This window comes from Dromiciops gliroides, chromosome 1 (assembly GCF_019393635.1).
Source record: "Dromiciops gliroides isolate mDroGli1 chromosome 1, mDroGli1.pri, whole genome shotgun sequence".
Lineage (NCBI taxonomy): Eukaryota > Metazoa > Chordata > Mammalia > Microbiotheria > Microbiotheriidae > Dromiciops > Dromiciops gliroides.
Window position 1 is genome coordinate 65089658 of NC_057861.1, and position 22710 is coordinate 65112367.

Genomic DNA, 22710 nt, shown 5'->3' on the forward strand with positions numbered 1-22710 from the left:
TTCCCCCATCACTGGCCACCTACCAGCTGAGATGGGACAAGCACTTGTCAGTGATACTGGAGGACACTTATTCAAGGCACAAGTTGGACTAGAGAGCCTTGAAGTGCATGCCCACTGGGTTCTTAGATCATTTTGCCCATCCTGTTGCTGGACCCACCCTTTTCCAACTTGGAATCAAGTCAGAATCTGTACTTAACTCATCATCCCAAGCCATTGAGGATTCCCACTGATGAATGCTCTCTATCCATCGAAGAAGCTCATTCTGCTCAGAAACAATTCTAATTGTTAGGAAAATTTTCCTCACTTTGAGGGGGAATCCGCCTGAACAGGCATCAGCTGTTCTTAAGCCCCCCCCCCCCCAAATGTAGCTCCTTTGCCCCAGGACTAGTTGCTCATTAAAGACCTCAGACACCCAGAAGATTCATTTGTGCTCAACATTCTGTTTGGTGAGGTACAGGGAAGCAGAATCCAATTTAAGAATTTTACCATTCCAAAGATTAAAGTTTTTCTTGTTTAAAATACTGGCACTTGGGGCAGCTAGATGGCGCAGTGGATAGAGCACCAGCCCTGGATTCAGGAGTACCTGAGTTCAAATCTGGCCTCAGACACTTAACACTTACTAGCTGTGTGACCCTGGGCAAGTCACTTAACCCCAACTGCCCCTTACTTGTAACTTTCCAGAGCTCTAGAAACACGACTCCTTGTTACTCTAGTAAACTGATGGGGGAAAGTTACAAGACACAGAAGGGTCACAAAATATTATTCGAATTGTTATTCCTATGAGAACTGAAGGATTGTTGGGGTTTTTTTTATCCCAAATCAAACAACACATCCCAAGTCTATACATCTGCTGTCCACAAAAATACCCCTTAGCCCCACCAAGCAAATGATTTGTCAGAAAAGTGCCATCTCTAGGCTCTGTTGCCTTGAATAAATGAGTTCCGGGAAGCTGTATTCAAATATTCTATTTAATCAAGTTCATAATTTAGTGTTTATAGGTATCATGTAGTGACATAACAGTCGCTTCTTTGTGCATTTTATATACACTAACATAAGAGAGTAGCTGAAGCCAGTTCTGAAGTCAATCCCATTTGCCAAGTCCTTTCCTCATGCCCCAGACCTGCTCCCCCACCAATGAAATGACCAGCATCTCTCTACTCAAACTATACCTTAAGTTAAATAAACTGTACATTAATAGCTACTTAGAGCCAAGTTTTAAAATCATGTATACAAAAAGCAGCACAAATTTAGCTTTTCCAAGACAGGTGGGGAGCCTCCACAAAGCTCTATCCAGTCATTTTCTCTGGGAGCAGGGGACGCTCTTATGACCCTGGTCCCGAAACCAAAGTGTCAGGGTACAAGGAAAGGTCTACCACAAATACATCCTAGTCTGCCTATGCTGAGAGGACAATTCTTCTCATTCTTGAAGCAATTCCACCTCCACGTTGCGGCCTGCCTCCCCAAGCGAAAGGCCATGAGAATCAGGCAGTTTTTGCTTGGAATCTGGGAGACAGAGGGGGCAAGGGGAGGGGTTACAGGAGGGGAGGAGCATGAGACAGAACCGACGCTGGGCCAAGGCCAAGCCTGGTTTTATTTCATGCGAGGTTTTCCACAGTTGCAAGAAGTTCAGGTTTCAGAATTCCTGGGGACTGCTCAGCCCCTGATGCTTTGACATCTTCCAAGATGGCTGCGTCCCAACTGAAAGTCAGAAGAGCTGAAGGTACCTGCAACCAAAGCCATGCATTTGCTGAGTGGCCCCCAATGAAGGCAGAGACTTCTTGGGCAGTCTGTCCTGTTCCCCCCTCCCCCAGTTTGCTAGGGTACTTGATGGAGATAGGCTTTGGCAGCACTTAAAGTTTTACCAAACACCTGTCTGCCTACATTTTTAAGTCCCATTTTACAGAAGAGGCAAGTGTGTTTTGAGCAGAAGTACTTAAGTGAAAAACATTCTGTGTGTGTGTGTGTGTGTGTGTGTGTGTGTGTGTGTGTGTGTGTGTGTGTGTGTGTGTGTGTGTGAGAGAGACAGAGAGAGAGAGAGAGAGAGACAGAGACAGAGACAGAGACTGATTCAAACCCAGGTCTTTGGATTTCAAACCCAGTGCCTTTAATAATGCATCCTTACAAACAATTCAGAAACTGGGTATTTGGAGAATCAGGTGTTTTTAGGCAGCTGGGAATGACTGTGACTATTGTCAGAGCCTCCCAAGCGCTAGCCCCTCACAGCCTCCAGGTTACCTAAGGAGTCTTGGTTATTGGCCTCAAGCCACAAAAATGCTCTCCATTTGACTGGAGTGGTTCAGGGCAGTCCTGGTCTCAGACAGGAAGCTGGACATGTGTCATGGAAAGATCCCTGGTCACTGGTTCAGTCTTGGCTTAATAATAACTGTGTGACCATGGGTTAATCACAACTTCTGAACTTCAATTTCCTTATCTATAAAATGGGAATAACAAGACCACTTCCCCCTCTCTCTTTCACAGACTTGCTGGGAGGAGCACACTGGGGAGAGGCTGCAGAAGCTCTTTCCCATCCAAAGGATTCCACTACATGTTTGCAGAGAGTGGGGAGTCATGGGGAGCTGGCCCTCAGGCTCTACAAAAGCCAGAGGCTCCCTACCCCAAAATTTGTACTTAAATGGTTATATTAACTTGAGAAAATTAGTCTTTGGAACAGACTAAGTGCTGGCTAGTTCAAAGGAACCCCAGAGGATATACAAAATTACAGAATGGCCCAGAGCAGGCACAACATGTCAGGGTTATCCAGTGAGCTGTCGCTAGGGCAGGACTCAAGCCCAGGGCTTCAGACTCTAGACAGGCCCAAGGCTCTTTGCAAATATCATTATTTGTTTAAAGGAAGACCCCTCCTCCCAGAAAATGTGAACTATGAAGCCTGCCTCCTGGCTTCTGAATCAGAGCCAATTTATACTTGGTCTTGGCTGAAGGATCCCCCAGGGAGGCAGGAGGCCAGGCTTCCCTCAACACTTACCAGCCCACACTCGTTGAAGGCTAAGTTTTCATCCAACACTTTGTGCCCGCCTGCGGGAAGCAGCTCAAAGGGCAGCCAGTCGTTCTGCAGTGCCTCCCTCACAAAGCTGTAGAGAGCAGACAGCCGCTCCCGAGCATAGAAGGTGCCTGGGAAGGGTGGGGGATGGGGTAACAAAGCACAATTGGTATGTTCTGCATCACCATAGCAACATGAATGGCCTGGCTGCCCTCTGCTCACCCTCCTAGGCCCCTGCCCTGTTCCACCCCTAGACCTGGTGTCTCTCCCGTGATCAGGCCCGGTGACCAGCTTGGCCCTTCCCTGCCACTGGGCCCAGGGAGGCTGGAGACAATGGGGAGAGTTTACCCTGCAGGATGTGCCCATCAGGAAAGCGAACCCGTAAGAGGGTATAGGTATATTTCCGCATTTCCCGCTGCTCCTCCTTCTCCCGCATGGCTTTGGTCCGAAGCACAGTCAGCCGTTCCACAGTGTCCGCCCTAGAAAACACAGAAGGCTTGGCCTGAGCCTAGGCCAACCTCACCTGGCAGGCTCTCGCCCTCTGCCCTCTGCCCTCCATCCCAACAATCTTGCCAACCTTAGCTTCTGCTCCCGTTTGAGCTCCTCTGCTGTGAGGTTGAAGAAGTCCCCAGGTAGGTCGAACTGGGCGGCCAGAGGGGAGGGCTTGAAGATGCGTTGCTGCCGGGCCAGCTGAGCCCGCACGGGCTCCGAGTTCTGCAGGGTCACTTTGTGCTGGTCCAGCTTGTCCACGTTGGCCAGGGCATCCTCATTCAGCACGTAGTACTCCTCTGAGGTGTCTGCAGAGGTACATGTCTGGTTCTCAGGCTGCTTCCTGAGCCCCTGCCTCCCAAAGGACCAGGGCCTAGTCTGTCAGGCTTATCCTTTGGATAAGACTGTGTTCTCCCTCCCCACACTGGGAACAGCTGAGGCCCATGACCCAGGCCAGCCCCTTGCCTTTTTCTGGAACAGGGAGAGTCATCTTCTCAAACCCAATGGCCTCAAAAAACTCATTCGCCCCTTCAAGGCAGTTGATCCGCTCCTAAAAGAGAAGTGGGATTGTGGTGTAATGACTTGGCCCCCTCCAGAAAAATTAAATTCATGCATTTATTAAGAGCCTCTTTGCACAGGTACTGTCCTTAGAGAGGACACAGTCCCCTAACTGCTGTACAGGCTCTTACACAGAACACTAGAACACGTAAAATTGACAACTGCTATGTGAGACCCAAGAGGGAAGGGCATTACGTAGGGCAGAGGCTTCTTGGAAGAACAGCACGTGCAGCATTTTAGAGAAGAGGCAGGAGTTCAGAAGGGAAAAGGGAACAGAGAGTAGCCCAGAGCATGCGGTGGGGAATCTGAGATCAGGCTAAAAGGCAAGGTGGCAGGCTTCTGACTCCTGGCACAGCAGTCCAACATGATGGGCAGAAGGGAATCAATGGAAGGCTATGAGCAGAAGACTCCTACGACAAGGTCCATGTAAAAGAAAGAGTAGTATGGAGATGCCGCAGGAGGAGTCTAGGCAGTGAGAGTTGACACTGGGGCCGTGACGGTGTGAAGAGAAGGGAGAGGGGAGGGAGGGAAGTGAATGCTACCTGAAACACCTTGTTCTGCACTTTGATTTTCCTATATTTCTCCTCCTCTGGGTGGAGATGGATGTTGTCCAGGTACCTGTGCAGAGGGAAAAGAAGACTGGGTTTTTCAGTTTGCAGATAAATGATGGCTACTGTGCTTTCGCTTCCCTGGGGATCTGTGGGCTAAGTGTGGTGAGAGACACGACCCACCAGCTTCCACTTCTGCAGCCACCTGTGGGAAGCCCTGCTGTGCCAGGGCAGGAAAGGACCGCAGGTAAATGGCTCCTTTCAAGGAGGCCAGAGTAATAGCCCAGAGTGCCAAGCTCTGTGTATCTGCAGCTGGGTCTTTAGGAAGGTACACCAACTCCATATAGAAGCAAAGAGGCTTTAGTCACCCCCAGAGTGACCCTAGGGCACTCAAGGATTCTGGTCCCCTGGGGGGACGGCCCATCTATCATTCTCCTGCCTAGGAGCCAAGCACTGGCAAACTCAAGCCTCTGCCCGTTTTAAGCCATGGGGCCCCTTCCTGCCAACAAAACCAGAGAACCCCGGTTCCCTGGGGCCACAGGCAAGCCCAACAAACAGCACAGGGGAAAGCACCTTGGGCATAAAGTCCCAAGAGCTGAATTCTAGTTTTGATTCTGGGTGACTTTCATCAAATCCTTCTTTCTCTCTGGTCCTCAGTGCTCTGCTATCCACCTTAGGGCATGAGTGGTCACAATGCTGGGCCTAGAGTCAGGAAGACCTGAGTTCAAATTTGGCCTCATACACTTACTAGCTATGTAACCCTATGTAATCTCTGCCTGTCTTGGTTTCCTGAACTGTAAAATGGAGACAATAATAAGATGACCCAGGGGTGCTGCAAGGATCAGATAAGAAAGTATCTGTAGAGCACTTAGCACAGTGCTTGGCAAACAGCAGGTGCTCTATAGTTTATTATTGTTATCATCACTGCTATGCGAGAGACGCCATGCGATAGCTCTGAAAACACCCCAGGGCTGCTTTCTATGCTATAAGGAGTCTTACTTGGCAATGGTGTCCACCCCCAGTTTCACTTTCTCTCGGTCCCTGTTGAACGTATGGATCTTCATGATGGAAGCAGCCACTGGGTCTTTGTCTGAGTGCTGGAAAAGGGACAACAACAAACAACAACTCATTTCTATAGCAGGTTCAGTGTCTCAATTGCTTTCCTCATATTGGCTCTAGGGGACAAGGAACAGAAGTCCTTTACGTCCTGTTTTACAATGAGGAAACTAAGGCTTAATGAGGGGAACTGACTTGCCCAGGATGTGAGAGGCAGGACTCAAGCCTGGGTCCTTCTGGTGCTAAGCCCAGCTCTATCCATTAGGCTATGCTGCCTCTCAGGCTGGTGAAACATTTTCTTTCTCATGTCACATGCTCTGAAAGACCTGGGGCCCCACAGATTTGGAGAACATACAAACGACAGGCCAGCAGGCCCAAAGAGCTAGCACGGCTTCATTGAAAAGGTCCCTGGATCCAGGTTTAGTGCTAGAAAGGATGTCATTCAATGCAGCCCTATCATCATTTGACAGATGAAGAAGCTGAGGCCCAGAGAGGGAAGGACATGCCTAATGTCACATAGGAAGGACCCAAGGTTTCTCTGCCTCTACATTCAGCCCTCCTACCACCATCCCATGCCAGACTAAGCTCATTTCCTTTGTAGACAGAGTGACTTGGGCAACAGAGCAGGAGAGCGCTCTGACCACACAGCACAGGTGTCATTTAGCAGGGCCCCAATGGTATTCTTGGGCACAAGACAGCGTGAGAGCTAAACAGGAACACAATGATCAGTGGGGTTGGAACTAGCTGATGGGAATGAATGTAAAAAAGTCTGTGTCCCTGTAGAGTCTCCAGGGGAATGCCCCCGGGCCTAGCCTTTATGTTAATGTTTTTACAGCGCAGGAAGTACGGTTGTCAAATCTGCAAACAACACAAGCCAAGATGGGTAACTAAGCTCAAACAACAGCCAAGAACTAAAGAGATCTTGACAAGTCAGAACACGGGCCCAAGGCTGTGATGAAATTTACTAGGCATAAATGTGAAGTGTTATGTTTGGACAGAAACGGCTTCGGAGCCGGTGGGGTCCCTAGAGGCCCTCCAGGCCAGCCACCACATCTTACAGATGAGAACACCAAAGGCCCAGAGAAGAGAAGTGATCTCCTGAGGTCACACAGGGAGAAAGCAGGAGAGCCAGAGTCCGAATCCAGGTCCGAAGACCCCAGGTCTGGGACTCTGTCGACTCCAGCACCCTGAACTTCATAGGTCTGGAGTGAGAGCGACGTCATCATCAGAGACAGTAGAGCAGATTCTTGTCCAGGGGAGCGAGGGGCATAAGCACTTTCCTCCCAAAAACTGTTGGAGGGAGGGAGGGCAGTTTGGGCTCCCTGTGAAGCTGTGCCACAGCCCCTCCTCACCTTGGTGATGGCCTCTTTGATGTGGGCCTCCCGCTGGTCTTTTCTCAAGATGGCTCCAGTGAAGGGGCAGGTAAAATAAACCCCACTCACAGACAGGTTTGAAGGTCCCTCCTCTTTAGCCTCAGGTACCTGGGGGAGAAATAAGAATGAGCATGTGGGCCATGTGCTCCCTGCCCTCCTGGTGGGATCAGACTCCTTGGGCTTCATTCCGGTCTGTCTGCTCACTCTTTCTGGAACAATAACAGGTCTATCCTTCCTCTGGGAGGACTCAGGCAGATAATAAGACCTCTCCTCCCACCTGGCATAGGCAGGGCTTTGCAGTAGCATAATCCACCTGCAAAGTGTTTCGTAACTTTATCATAACCGCTCACATATTTCACAGTTGTCTGGATCTAGAAAGCTCTCCACAAACCAGAATGATGGACTGGACAAAATTTAATAGGGACAAATGTAAAGTTCTATGCTTACTTTACAAAGAGAGGACAAGTGAAGAAGGGTGGCTAGACAAAAGATCCTGTGAAAAAGATCTTGGGGTTGTAGTGGACCAGAAGCTCACTGAGGCAAAGTGGGATATGGCATCCCAACAAAGAGCTAATGGGATCCAAGGCTGTGTAAAGGAGTGGCCTGAAATCTGTCCTGGTCAGTGGAGTGCCCCTGGAATGCTGTGCTCATGGGCAGTGCTGGGTACCCCACTTTTGGGAAAGTCAGGAGCATGTTCAAAAAAAAGGCAACACCTGTGGGGAAACCACATAAGGACCATGTAAAGGCATATGTAGTCTGGTGATGTCTGGCTTGGAGAAAGACTTCAGGCGTGTAAAGGACTATCATGTGGAAGTAGGGAGAGGCCTGTTGTGTACCCCCTAAACACAAATGAGGAGCAAGCAATAGCTAGAAGCTGCAAGGCAGGTGTGTGGGACTAGATCCAGAAATAACTGGTCCCAACAGTAAAGCAGAGCAGGTGCCTCGGCAAAGGGGATGTCTTCCCCCCCACACCCTCCCAGGGAAGTCTTCAGGCAGAAGCTGGATGGGCGCTTGTAGGGAAGTTTGGACAGAGAATTTTGGTTTAGGTACTGGTTGCTCTGGATGGCATCAAGGGCACTTTCCCTTCTTTTGAGACTGTGTGAGTGCAGAACACCAGAAGGTTTACAAAGCACTTTCCTCACAATGACCCTGTAGGGGAGGGAGGCGAAATATTTTTATTCTCTTCCTTTTACAGATGAGGAAAATGAGCCCCAGAGTGGTTAAGTGACTTGTCCAAGGTTAAAGAGCTGAGTTCAGAGGCTGATTTGAACCTGGGTTTCTCAAGGCCAAAAGTCAGAACTAGATCACTCTGTCTTAAAAAAAAAAAGTACCGAAATGTAAGCTATCATTGTCGTTGTATAAACCTGTCTCCTACGGCTCCGTGTGACTGAAAGGGGACCTGAATCACAGGCTTGGGAATGAATTCGTTTGTCATTTGAAGAGCAGCCTGGCTCAGTTTGGAGAAGTTGGTCCGAGGCCTGGGTCCAATCTACTCAGGGGTATGTGAGAGTGGGGAAGGTAATCTGCCTCAGTAGGAGAAGCACCCTCCTCCCCCGCCCCAGGCCATCTTAGATCTTCTGAAGTATAGTCTTAGCCATAGCCTATTCTTTCAGGAGGGTATGGATGTTCTGAGATATCAGAACTGGGAGGGATCTTTGAAATCAATCAATTTATTCATGATAGGGAAACTGAGACCTACATAGGTAAAAGTAACCAAGTTCACAGATAGTACAGACATACTAAGGTATATCTTCCACCAGTCTGAAAGCTGAGGGCAGGAAGCATGTCTTGGATTCCATAGATAATCCCTCTCCACAGTGCCTAGTAGAGGCTGAGCTCTCAGTAAATCTCTGTGGAAGCCAGGGAGGTGGATGCCAGTAGATGGGGCCCTTTTCAGCTATCCAAGTTTGGTGACCCACACTCATCAACTTACCACATTTGTTCCAGAAGACTCAGGGCTCTCACTAATGGTGGCTTCTGCTTGTAATTCCTTCTTCACTGAAAAACAGAAACCAAAAAAGGGAAGGAGAGGTCAGACCAAGCATGCACCTATAGATTCTGGTTGCGTCTGTCCTACCTCAGCACAGAGCTGAGGTCTCCTCTACCCAGTACCCTTCCCCCATGCCTCCCTGGCTGCCCCCCCACCCCCACCCCGACTGAGCCATGTTGGGCATGTGTTTTTTGTTTTGTTTTGGTTTGGTTTGGTTTTTTTGCGGGGCAGTGGGGGTTAAGTGACTTGCCCACGGTCACACAGCTAGTAAGTGTCAAGTGTCTGAGGCTGGATTTGAACTCAGGAACTCCTGAATCCAGGGCCGGTGCTTTATCCACTGCGCCACCTAGCCGCCCCCGCATGTCGGGCATGTGAACCACACATGGTCCTGGCTGTTTAATGCAAACCAGTCACACCTGCCTTATGCCGCTGGTTAGAGCCCCAGTGGTCCAGCAGGGGGCAGTGTGACAGAGGGACTGTCAGGCTCGAGGTCTGACTACCTTTTTGGGTCTGTGGGCCTTTGAGCTGAAATGACACCTCACTGCTCTCAGCCGCCTCCTCCTCTTCTATAAAAGGCTGATACAGTAGGTGCCCAGAGCTGCAGGTACCAACCCACAGTGATAAAACTGATGTCCTCATGGCATGCGGCCTCCATATGTCCCAAACAGAACCCATACTCACCCACCCCCAGCCCCCGCCTCTCTTCAAAATGTCCTCCTTTCAGTCAAGGGAACACCCCCCTTGAGTCCCCTAGGTCTGCAGACTTGCCACTCTCCTTCAAATGCACACCTAACCAGCTGCCACATCGATCTCTGTGCCACCTCCTGTGTCCCCTTCTCTCTCCTCACACAGGCACGACCCTAGTTTAGGCCCCAATCCCCTCTCAGCTGGTCTACTCTCCAATGCACCCACCCTCAGTCTAGCTTTGATGGGGCACCATGGCCTTCCCCTACTCATGACTCATGACCGCCTTTAGCATTGCCATTCAACTTCCCTGGTTTGGCTTTTAGAGATTTCCCAGACTGGTGCCACCCTCCCTGCCTCTCCAGCACGCCCCACCCCACCCCCTTCGGTACACTCAGGTCCAGTGGCTTCGCATCCTGTCTCTGGCCCTTTGTTTGGGTCGTTTCCTACCTCTTCAAATCTTGTTTCCTTCAACACTCAGCTCTGGACACCTCTATGAAGCCTTTCCTGGTCCTCACTCCCTATTCTTATTGGCCTCGCCACCACAAATCATCTTCAATTGAGTGTGTGTGCATAAATATACGTCTACATCTATGTATTTCCGTGTCTGTCTGTGTATGCACATGCAGGTTTTCCCCCCAGTAGGATGTAACCTCCTTGAGGGCAGGATTGCTTCCTTTCTGTCTTTGTACCCCTAGTGCCTGCCACTGTATATCACATGCTTTATAAATGTTTGTTGATCAACTAAGGCCAGTACCAGCACCAAGAAGAGATCACAAGTTCCATCACAGCAGGGGATCGGAGCTCTAATACAAAGGCAGACAAAACCCTAGGTATCCCAAGTCATGGTGAAAGTGGCAAAGTTTGTCTTCTACCATCCCACCTTATCCATCCATTCAGCCCCCTTTTCTCTTGCTGGCAAAGGGTGCGTACCCCCCACTGGGCACTGCTCCTGCACCACAAGCCTACTCTAATCTACTCCCCATTTCATTTTCTATAAAACTCACGTCAAAGCTTTGCTCCTCTGCTCCCCCTCCCTGTAGCCACGGGCCTCACCCTTACAGCAGATGACCCAGCCATTACTGCCAAGGAGATCCAGGGCTTCTGACGTGAGCTCCCTCCCTCTCTCTGGCTGCTGAAAGAGTCTGAGCCCTGCCCCCTTAATCCCCTTCCTTTTCTCCTCTAAGACCTCTTTCAAGCAGGCAGCCCTTCTTTCTCACAGACCTTCAATCTCTCCCTGTCATCAGCTCCTTCCCATTCACTGGTCTCTCCAGTTCTAAAAAGGCCCATCAAATGACCATCCCATCTCTCCCTTCCCCTTTACTACTAAACTTATGGAAAAAGTTAAAACCTTGTGTGTTGCCACCTCCTCACCTCCCTTCTCCACCCCTTAGATTCAGGTTCCATGTGCCGTGCCTACAAACAACTCCCCAGACTCCATAACCAGTTCTTTCATCAAGGCTCTTCCAAGCACCAGACTGGCACATGAACGTCTTCCCTCAGATGTCCCAATGGCGCTTCAGATTCAACTTGTCCAAAAACAAACTTGTTTTCTTCCTTCTAACTTCACTATTTTCATCAGAGATACCACCACCTACTACTTTGGTCACCTCTGATTTTTCTCTAAACTCTAGTACTTAACTACTGTGTCTGCCTCCACGTGATCTCTTCCATCTATCCTCTTATTTACTCTCACCCCCACAGCCGTGGGGTGATTCACTTCCTGCTAGGTCTTCTGCCTCCATTTGCCTTCGTCCCTCTGATCTCATAGCCTTATTGTACTCCAAGTGATCTTCCTTCTGCAGAGAATTAGTCATTTTATTTAATTCCTCTATTCAAAAACCTGGTCTCTCTATTGCTTGCCAAGTAAACTGCACTTCCTTTAATAATACTAGCTACCATTTAAAGTCTGCAAAGCACTTTACAAATATTAACTCCTTTGATCCTCACAACATCCCAGGGAGGTGGGTGCTGTTAGCATCCCTGTTTGACAAAGGAGGGAACTGAGGCAGGCTCATGTCAGTGGCCACATCTGAGCTGCAGGCCCAGGGTTCTGTGTGCCATGCTGCCCTCTGGCGGTGACCAGCTGTACTAGTTGATGTTCTTTTACAATCTGGTGTCTGCCCCATGTCTTACCCAGTCTCATCTATTCATCTTCTTCCTATCCTGCACATCCTGCACTCCAGGCAAACAAGATGGCCCCGCCCTTCGCCCACTAAGACTGGAAAGTCCTCTTCTCTCAGAGGCCTCCTTCAAAGCTCAGCTCCAGCATACTCTACTTGGAAGCTTTCCCTGACCCCTCAGACCCGACACTGTAATAACAACAGAGAGGAAGAAAACAGGCCTGCTGACCCTGCCACGGGCACAGAAGGCACCACACACAGGCTCACACATCCTCATAATTGCCCCGTGAGGGAGGGAGGGAGGGCAGGGGATATCACCCCCTCTCCCCCATGGAGGAGAAGGAAGAGGCCTTCCTTGTCCAGCCAGCTAACAAAGGGGGCTTCTCTCCATGCGTGAGGCTGCCAGTTTGCTGACATGATGCTGAAGAGCTGGCTCCTGACCTCATATGGCAGATGATCTCTGACCTTCCTTTTTTTGTTTGTTTGGGGTTTTTTTTGCAGGGCAACAGGGGTTAAGTGACTTGCCCAGGGTCACAGAGCTAGTGTCAAGTGTCTGAGGCCGGATTTGAACTCAGGTCCTCCTGAATCCAGGGCCGGTGCTCTATCCACTGCGCCACCTAGCTGCCCCCTCTGACCTTCCTTTTGAGGTGATGTCACTCAAAGGACCCCATGCCCTCCCCTGAGGACAGTTGTAAGCCTGGGCAGGAATGCCCAGTCCTCACCTTGGTTCCGGATGGAATCTTGGGACGTAGGTCCCCGGGACCGTGGTTGCTTCTGCTCCAGCCTGGCCAGCGCCGCCGCTGCTGCCATTTGGGCCTCATTGGTGGGTCCTTGGCGGGCTTGCTTGGTAACTTGCTGGCTCTGCCTTTCCCTGGAGACTTTTTCCCTAAAGGAGAGCCAAGGAAGCAGGTGAGCCCAAGGGGACTTCAAGAACCTCTAGTCCAAACCCTTAACCTGACGGGCAGGGAGAGCTCTGCCCCCAGGGAAAGTGACTTGCCCAAGAACATTCTGGGGAACAAGTAACAGGGCTGCGATTGGAATGTGAGTCTTTGAATTCCAAATCCAGTGCTTTGTGCTGTTCAGTGACTGAGAGCCCATTTGGCAAAGACACTGGAGCAGCTGGCCATTTCCTTCTCCAGCTCATTTGACAGACGGGAAAACTGAGGCAGACAGGGTGAAGTGACTTCCCAGGGTCACAGAGCTAGCAAGTGTCTGCGGCCGGTGCTCTATCCACTGCACCATCTGGCCATCCCCTCTGACTCTGACCATGCTGCACTGTCCCCATGGCCCCTCTACTGATCCTGACCAAGGATACAGCAAGGATTGACACAAGTGGAGGAAACAGAAGATACCAAGGCCTACCTGCTAACAATGGGGGCAAGAGCTCAACTCCAAACTAGGTGGGAGGCATTGTGGGACATCACTCTTTTGCTTTCAGCTCACTTTATTCTACTCTCCAGTTCCTATAAATCTCTGCTCTGGCAGGGCAGGGGACGTCTGGGGTTTATTTCTTCTAGGGCCCAACATGTTCAACAAACAGGAGAAGGGGAATACTACAAATGAATGCTTGAGGCAGCCAGCATGGGACTTCCTCGCTGCTGTATTCTCACCTTGGTTTCTTGCTCTCACTAACCCTTTCTCTGAATTCTTCCCACCTTGTAAGACTTAGCTTCCCAGTGCAGCTTTGCCAAATCAGCAAATGCTCCGAGGCAGCGTGGCTGACGCCATCTCACATCAAGCACAGCAGCTAGAAGACACCACAGCTCTCTACAAACCCATAAGAGCCTTGTCGCTACTCTTTTTTTTTTTTTGCAGGGCAATGAGGGTTAAGTGACTTGCCCAGGGTCACATAGCTAGTAAGTGTTAAGTGTCTGAGGCCGGATTTGAACTCAGGTACTCCTGAATCCAGGGCCGGTGCTTTACCACTGCGCCATCTAGCTGCCCCTCTTGTCTCTACTCTTGACAGGAACCAGCCTTTACTCTGACTCCTGCCTAACTGATTCAATGATCATCTTCATATTCCAGAGCACTTGACAGTCTGGTTTACAAAATACAAGCACCCTGTGAAGAAGGCAGAACAGATGTAATCCCCACTTGACCAAAGAGGAAACCAAAGCTCGGGGAGAAGTTCCTTGGCCCTGGTTACACAAAGTGTCAGAACCAGCACTGAAAGCCAGCTCCTTCTGACTCCCAAGGGCAGGCAGCCTTCTTGGAATTCTCTGATGCTGCATCTCCAAAAGAGCCCTACATCTTCTCACAGGACCCAGGTTATCTCAAAGCATGCCTCCCATCATCCTTACCGTTTCTTCCAGCCTCTAAGATCTTCCCTTTCCCCGCTACGGACCTCCTTCATTTCCCTCAGGTGTGTTGCCTCCCTGCCAGGTCCTGTCTCCCCATAGACCCAGCCTGCCAGGCCCCTGGCTCCCTTGTGAGGGTCATTCCCAAGCCTCTTCAAGACTGGTCTCCCTGCTGACACAAACTACCACCACAACCACCTAACATTAGGCACCTACTATGTGCAAGGCACCACACTAGGTAACCAGTCCCTGACCTCAAGGAGCTTACATTCTACTGGCAGAAACAATGTATAAACAGATAAGTTGTTTGTCCCTCATTCAACATCAGGGAGGTGATGTCATGACTTGCACTGAATTGGACTAAGTGAGGGAGGCTGTGCAAGGTCACCAACATCACTCTCTCCTCCAGAGCTATGTAGTCTAGTGGCAAGATATAGATCAGGACGACTGGAGATGGTCTTGGATGTTTGAGGCAATCAGGGTTAAGTGACTTTCCCAGGGTCACACAGTTAATAAGTGTCAAGTGTCTGAGGCAAGATTTGAATTCAGGTCCTTCTGACTCCAGGGCCAGTGTGCTACCCACTGCATCACCTAGCTGCCCCAAACAGATAAGCAGATATAATAGGAAAAGGGAGGCACCTGAACAAAATGAGTTAGAAATGAAGAAGGAATACATTTCCAGGCTTGGGGACAGTCACAGGAAAGCATGGAGACAGGTGTTGGAAGGCCAAGTCTGGGGAACAGTGAGGAGGCCAGTTTGGCTGGGTGATAGAGTATGTGAAGGGGAACAATGTGAAATGAGTCTGGAAAACTAAACTGGAATTAAATTGGGGAGGACTTTAAATACCAAGCTGAGGAGTTTGTATTTTATCTTAGGTACAATAATAACTGGGAGCCACTGAAGATTTCTGAGCAGGGGAGTAACATGGTTAAACCTGCCAGAAGACATTACTTTGACAGCTGTGTGAAAGACTGATTGAGACATTGATTCTAAATGGTGAGATAAAGGGTCATGTGAATGGAGAAAAGGGAACCCATCAGAGAAATGTTGTGCAGGTCAGACTGAGGGGACTGGGCAACAAAATGGATGTGGGGGAGCAAACCTGTGTAAGTAAAAAGAAGTCAGGAAGGCCATACAGTGGATGCCACACTGGACCCAGAGTCAGGAAGACTCCCCTTCTTGAGTTCAAATCTGGCCTCAAACACTTCCTAGCTGTAAGATACTGGGCAAGTCCCTTAACCTCTGTTTGCCTCAGTTTCCTCATCTGTAAAATGAGCTGGAGAAGAAAATAGCAAACCACTTCAGCATCTTTGTCAGGAAGAGTCAAACACAACTGAAGAACAAGAAGAAATCACTAGAGACAGTGATGTTCCTCAAGAGAAATAGGGAGGGGGCAGCTGGGTGGCACAATGGATAGAGCAGAGTCCCTGGAGTCAGGAGGACCTGAGTTCAAATCCAAACTCAGACACTCGACAGATACTAGCTGTGTGACCCTGGGCAAGTCACTTAACCCCAGTTGCCTCACCAAAAAAAAAAGAGAGAGAGAGAGAGAAAGGGAAGTTTGGAGGTGGGGCGAGTATAGAGAGAAAGAAAAGGAGTTCCATCTTAGATGTGGAGTTTGAAACTCCAATGAATATCCAGATAAAGGTATCTAGCTAGTCAGCTGGTGATTGCGACTGTAGCTTAGGAAAGATCTTGGGTTGGATTATATACATATAGGGGTCAGCTGCAAAAAGATGATAATCATACCCACAGAAACTGATGAGATTAACAAGAGAACAAAGAAGAGGGCCCAAGAAAGAACTATGGAAAATACCCAAGAGGATGAGAGAAAGGAACAATTAAGAAAAACCTCAAGAGAACAGTCTCATGAAAATAGGGAGGTTGACTAAGAGGTGATAAGTAGTGACAATAGGCCAGAGAAGGGTTAAAATAGAGAAAAGGTCGTTAGAATTAACAATTTAAAAGATCATTCTTAATTTTGGAAAGGGCAGTTTCAGTTGAGTGTTGGTATTAAAAATGACTGGAGGGGCAGCTAGGTGGCGCAGTGGATGGAGCACCAGCCCTGGAGTCAGGAGTACCTGAGTTCAAATCCGGCCTCAGACACTTAACACTTACTAGCTGTGTGACCCTGGGCAAGTCACTTAACCCCAATTGCCTCACTAAAAAAAAAAAAAGACTGGAGGGGGGCAGCTAGGTGGTGCAGTGGATAAAGCACTGGCCCTGGATCGAAAGATACTAGCTGTGTGACCCTGGGCAAGTCACTTAACCTTCATTACCCCTCAAAACAAAAACAAAAACGACTTGGAAGGGGGTTGAGTGGGAGGTGAAGAAATACAGGCAATGGAGATGACTATCCAGGAGTTTGGAAGTGAGATAAAATGACAGCTATAAGTGAAAGCATGTGCATGAATATTTTTAAGAATGGCAAACCTGTTTTTCCCAAAGAAATCATGGAAAGGGGAAAGGGACCCACATGTACAAAAAATATTTATAGCTGCTCTTTACGTGGTGGCAAGGAATTGGAAGTTGAGGGGGTGCCCATCAATTGGGGAATGGATGGACAAGTTGTGGTATATGAACACAATGGAATACTATTGTGCTGTAAGAAATGATGAGCAGGAGGAGTTCAGAGAAACCTGGAGGGTCTTGCGTGAGCTGATGATGAGTGAGATGAGCAGAACCAGAAGAACATTGTACACAGTATCATCAACATTGAGTGTTGATCTACTGTGATGGACTATATTCTTCTCACCAATGCAATGGCACAGAAGAGTTCCAGAGAACTTGTGATGGAAGAGGATCTTCAAATCCAAGAAAAAAAAAAAAAGAACTGCGGAGTATAGATGCTGAATGAACCATACTATTTCTTTTGTTTTTGATGCTGTTGTTTTTTTTCTATTTTGAGGTTTTTCATCACTGCTCTGATATTTTCTCTTATAACATGACTAATGCAGAAATATGTTTAATGTTATTATGTGTGTGTGTGTGTATATATATATATAAAACCTATATCAGATTACCTGCTGTCTAGGGGAGGGGGGAGGGAAGGGAGGGAGAAAAATCTGAAATTGTAAAGCTTGTATAAACATGTAACAGAAAAAAAAATAAAATACTTTATTAATTAAAAAAAAACAATTGAGAAAATATTTTCTAAAGAAAAAAAAGAATGGCAAACCTGGAGGCAGCTAGGTGGTGCAGTGGATAGAACACCGGCCCTGGAGTCAGGAGTACCTGAGTTCAAATCCGACCTCAGACACTTAACACTTACTAGCTGTGTGACCCTGGGCAAGTCACTTAACCCCAATTGCCTCACTAAAAAAAAAAAGAATGGCAAACCTGGACGCATCTGTACGCAGCTAAAGTGGGGGGGGGGGGGACGACAAACTAAAAATCTGAGACCTATTAGAAAATGACAGACGGCGGCAGTTCCTGGTGGAGATGAGGTAGGGTCGAGGGTACAAGCTGGCCTTGGCAAGAAGGACCACTTCTTTGTCAGAGACCACCGCAAAGAAGAAGAAAACGGGAGCCCCGTTTTGCAGGGGTTTTCCCCTGAGGACAAGGATCGAAGGGCACACGGCCTTCATTTTCCCAGCAAGATAGGAGACAAGGACCTATGATGAAGAGGAAGAGCCAGGGAGAAGGGTCCGGTGGCTGGGGCAGAGAGGATGTTTAACAGGCCCTTTGGGAAACGCAAAGGAATCGATCAAAGAATAAAAATCGATGGCCTTGCAACCGAGTGGGCTGAGAGAGCTGGGAAGGATAGCGTGGGGAGCCTCGTCCGGCGGCGAGCCCCCCCAACTTCTCCTCTCGTAGGATTGGGGGGTGCGGTGGGATGGGGGGCCAGGATTAGGAGAGATCGCACTCTTCCACAGAAGGAGGCTCCCGAGCGGTGTTGGGAGGGAGGTCCTGGATACTAGGGGGCAGAGGCCACCGAGCAAAGAGTCCCCGGCGTGGGGGGCGGGGGAGAGGGGGCACACACCGCGGGCTGGCCAAGCGCCGGAAAGGGTCAGGAGGTCGCCCGGGGGAGTGTCCAGGGCGGGACGCGGAGGGATGCGTGATGAGCCGGGAGAGGACGGCACGCACGTTCAAGGCCAGCCAAGTCCGAGTTTGAAGCGCGAGGCAAGAGGGGAGCCACTGAGCAGGATCCTTGAGCACAGAGGGTGTCACAGTCAGCCCAGCGCTTCGGAAATAATAAAGGCCGCCCCCTCCCCTCTCCCGCCCCACCGCCTCCAGGCCAGCTCACCCCGCCGTGTCCGCGAGTTTCTGCCCGGGCCCCGCGCTCTTGAACTTGATGTCCGCTTTGATCTCCTGAAAGAATTTTTTCATGGCGGCCGCGGGGAAGGGAAAGGGGCAGCGGCGGCGGGGGCTGGGACGGGCCCGGGCCGGAGCAGGTCCGGTCAACAACCGGAAGGAAAATATACCACCCAGGAAGTCCCGCCTTCCCTCCCACCTACCTATCCCCCTCTCCTACCCCACCCGACCACGTGACAATCGGCCGTCCCGGCCTCTCCTTCCGTTTCGCGCCTCTATGGTTGCGGTGGGCCGGGGGAACCGGAAGGCGCCTCTTGGCGCTCTGGCTCCATAAGCCCCACCTCCTTCATCCTCGCTCGTCGTGCGTCTCTATGGTACAGGAGCCGCTCTGGAATCTCTTTCCTCCTCTCGTTGATCTTCCGGTCCTGTTGCCATAGGTGATAGAAGCCAAGGGGCGGGGCGAACGCGCACGCTCCCTAAACCCGGCGTCTGCCCTTGGTGCTTGGGTGGGGCTGGATAGCAACTGGAAACACCCCTCCCTGCCTCCTTCCCTCCCTCCTTTCTGTCCTCTGATTTTATCTCAGACATATCAGCGATACTTAACGTGACTTATCACATTAAGACCAGTGACTAGTCTATGGCTCTAGAAGGATGCTGGGCTTAAATGGGAATCAGGGAGACCAGGATTCAAATTCCACTTCAGGTATTTACTGACTATGTGATATAGAAAGAGTCATTTAGTCTCCCTGAGCCTCAGTTTCCTCATTTGTAAAATGAAGATAGCAATTGTACCTACCTCACAGGGTTATTGTGAAAAAAAAAGTGGTCAAAGGATGTGGACAATTTTCAAAAGAGAAAAATGCACATTATTACCAATTATATGCATCATACTACAGTGAGAAAATGCTAGATTGAGTCAGGACACCTGGGTTCAAATCCTGGCTCTGTCACTTACTACCTGTGTAACCCTGGGCAAATTACCTGTGCCTGTGCCTCAGTTTCCTCATCTTTAAAATGGAGAGAATAATAGCATCTACCTCACTGGGTTATTTCGAGGACCAAATGAGATAACATATGAATTTGCAAACTTTAAAGTGCTATATAAATTCCATTTAAATTATTCTATATATTATAAATATATATTTATACATGTCTATAAAATTACAACAAGGGAGTTGGACTAGATGACCTCAAAGTTCCCTTCTAGTTCTAAATCTATGAACCTATATGAAAAAAAAAGTCATGTTAATAATAGTAAAAGAAATGCAAGTTAAAGCAACTTGGGTTTCACTTCATACCTGTCAAATTGACAAAAATGATCTTCTGTTTTTCATATGGACTTGTAATTTCACTATTGTGGGGAACTCCTGGTGTGGAAACTTCCTCTACTAATGTCAGTCATCAACTTCTCTGTAAGCCCAAAGTCTTAGAAAATTACTGGGAGCACTAAAGGTTTAAATGACTCACCTATTTGTCAGAGGCAGCATTTGAACACTGACTACTGAATTTTCTGACTCCAAAACTGGTTCTCTGCCTACAACTTTAAGCTTTCTCACAGGAAATATTCATAATAGAGATTGTCAGTGTTAAAGGGACTATGGGAAGACAGACACACTAATAATGTATGTTGGAGCTATGAATTGGTCCAACCATTCTGGAAAAAAAAATTGGAAGTATTCAAGAAAAGTTCATTCACTAAACATTGATTAAGTGCCTACTATGTGCCAAGCACTGGAGATACAAGAAAAGGCAAAAGATAGTTCCTGCCCTCAAGGAGCTTATACTCTAATAGGGGAGACAACATGCAAACAAATATATACAAAGCAAGCTATATACAGGATAAATGGGAAATAATTAAGATAGTGAAGGCACTGGAAATGAAGAGGGGTTGGGGAAAGCAATAAATGCATGGCTGGGAACCTGGACTACCTCTACCTGTTGCTTAAAGACCCTTAATTAAGGATCTAGGTTATGCTGACCAGAAACCCAGTCAGATCTGAAGATTGATGCAAGGAGTTTTCTCACAGTTATTCATCTCAAACAACTTATATGTTTTATTTGAAAACTGGCTTTGTACTGGTTTATCAGTGATTGTTTCCATGTTCCTTTGATTGAATACAGTTACTTGGGGGAAGTGGGGCACCTCTTTTTCTGATTTCTGGGAATTGCAGCTGTTTTCTCTCCCCCTCCCAACTTGAAAAGCCCTAATCTTTCATCCAATTAGAAATCAGAGTACTTAATCTTGTATCCTGATTTATAACTTGTTAATTTGTTTTCTTTTTTTTTCTTCTTTTTTTTGGTGAGGCAATTGGGGTTAAGTGACTTGCCTAGGGTCACACAGCTAGTAAATGTAAAGTGTCTGAGTTTGGATTTGAACTCGGGTCCTCCTGAGTCCAGGGCCGGTGCTCTATCTACTGTGCCACCTAGCTTCCCCCAATTGTTTTCTTTTAATGCATAAAAATATGTCTTCTCCCCGACCGCTTACCTCCCCCGTTTGGGGTTCAGTGCCAAGCTGAGGAGGCCTGGTCTAAATTTGTTATGTAATTGGTCATGCATTGCTTAATAAATCAATATACATAGAAGGTTGAACCTTTGTTTCCTCAGTTATTTCAGATTTCATCTGTCACAGAGAGAAGACATTAACAGTTGGGAGGAACAGGCCTCCTATATAAGGACAACTTGAGATGAGTCTTTTTTTTTAAAGGTTTTATACTTCTTTTTATTTTATTATTTTCCAGTTACATGCAAAGATAGTTTTCAACATTTGTTTTCATAAGATTTTTAGTTTAAAATTTTTCTCACTCCCTTTCCCTCTCCCCTCCCCAAGACAGAAAGCAATCTGATATAGGTTATAAATATACAATCACAGTAAACATATTTCTGCATTAGTCACGTTGTGAAAGAAGAATCAGAACACAAGGGAAAAATCTCAAAAGAGAAAAAAAATAACCAAAAAGTAGAAACAGTATGGTTCAATCTGCATTCAAAATCCACAGTTCTTTTTTCTGGATGTGGAGAACATTTTCCATCATGAGTTCTTTGGAATTGTCTTGGATCATTGTATTGCTGAGAAGAGCCAAATCTATCACAGTTGATCATCACACAACGTTGCTGTTCCTGTGAACAATGTTCTCCTGGTTCTGTTCACTTCACTCAGCATCAGTCCACTTAAGTTCTTCCAGGTTTTTCTGAAATCTGCCTGCTCATCATGTCTTACAGCACAATAGCATTCCATTACATTCATATACCACAACTTGTTGAATTGAGTCTTGAAGGATGTCAGAGAATCCAAGAGGCCACAGGGGAAGATGAAAAGCATTCCAGGCACAGGGCTAGTGCAAAGCAAAGGAGACTAGACATAAAAGGTTGTGTTTGAGGAACTTGCAAGGAGGCTACTATGGTTGGATTGTGAAGTATATGGAGGAGAATAAGAAAGGGAGGAAGGGGCCAGATTATAAAAGAGCTTTCCATGTCAAACTGATCGGCTTGTGTTTTATTCTGGTGGTAAAAGGAAGGCACTGGAGTTTATTGAGTAAGGGAGAAGGCAGATCTATGTTTTAGAAAAATCATGTTGGCAGCCAATGGATGAAGTGGGGAGAGATGAGGCAGAGAGACCAGTTAGAAGAATAATGAGGGGGCAGCTAGGTGGCGCAGTGGATAAAGCACTGGCCTTGGATTCAGGAGGACCTGAGTTCAAATCTAGCCTCAGACACTTGACACTAGCTGTGTGACCCTGGGCAAGTCACTTAACCCTCATTGGCCTGCCCCCCCCCCAAAAAAAAGAAGAATATTGAAATAGAACAGGCTTGAGGTGAGGAAGGCCTGAACTATAGTAGACAGGGTGAGACTGAAGAGAAGAGAGGAAGTAGGGATGACAGGACAACCTAATGGAGAGTATGGGAGAGCTTGGTATCAAGGATGCATGTAGAGAGTTGACTCTGATAGTGACAGAATGATAGAAATGGAGAAGGGTGCAGGCAGAGTGGTTTAGTGATTCCCTTGAGCCCTCTTCAGTAGCATGAGAGTAGGAGCTGAAGAAGATAAGAGGGAATAATCCACGCTGGGAATTTGGTAAAGCATGACCAGCGATAGGATGAGAGCAAGTCACAGACTTGATATTTTAAAAGTAGTGCAGGGGGCAGCTACATGGTGGAGTGGATAGAGCACTGGCCCTGGAGTCAGGAGTACCTGAGTTCAAATCTGGCCTCAGACACTTAATACTTAACTAGCTGTGTGACCCTGGGCAAGTCACTTAACCCCAATTGCCTCACTAAAAAAAACAAAAAAAACAGTGCAGGGCAGAAGCCATTATGTTATTGTCCATCAATTTTGAGTTGTG

The 22710-nt window shown here is 48.1% G+C and overlaps 1 protein-coding gene across 1 annotated transcript; it reads right to left on the reverse strand.

Annotated features, from left to right (window-relative positions):
• Nucleotides 1-954: 954 nt before the first annotated feature.
• Nucleotides 955-18550, reverse strand: UBXN6 (UBX domain protein 6). Its single transcript, XM_043977271.1, has 11 exons — nt 18364-18550; nt 12542-12705; nt 8956-9020; nt 7002-7130; nt 5593-5690; nt 4588-4663; nt 3953-4037; nt 3576-3795; nt 3347-3477; nt 2984-3129; nt 955-1724 (listed from the first exon to the last, which is right to left on the reverse strand). Exons 1-11 carry the CDS (start codon nt 18444-18446, stop codon nt 1596-1598), a joined length of 1326 nt encoding a protein of 441 aa, XP_043833206.1. The 5' UTR covers nt 18447-18550; the 3' UTR covers nt 955-1595.
• Nucleotides 18551-22710: the final 4160 nt, after the last annotated feature.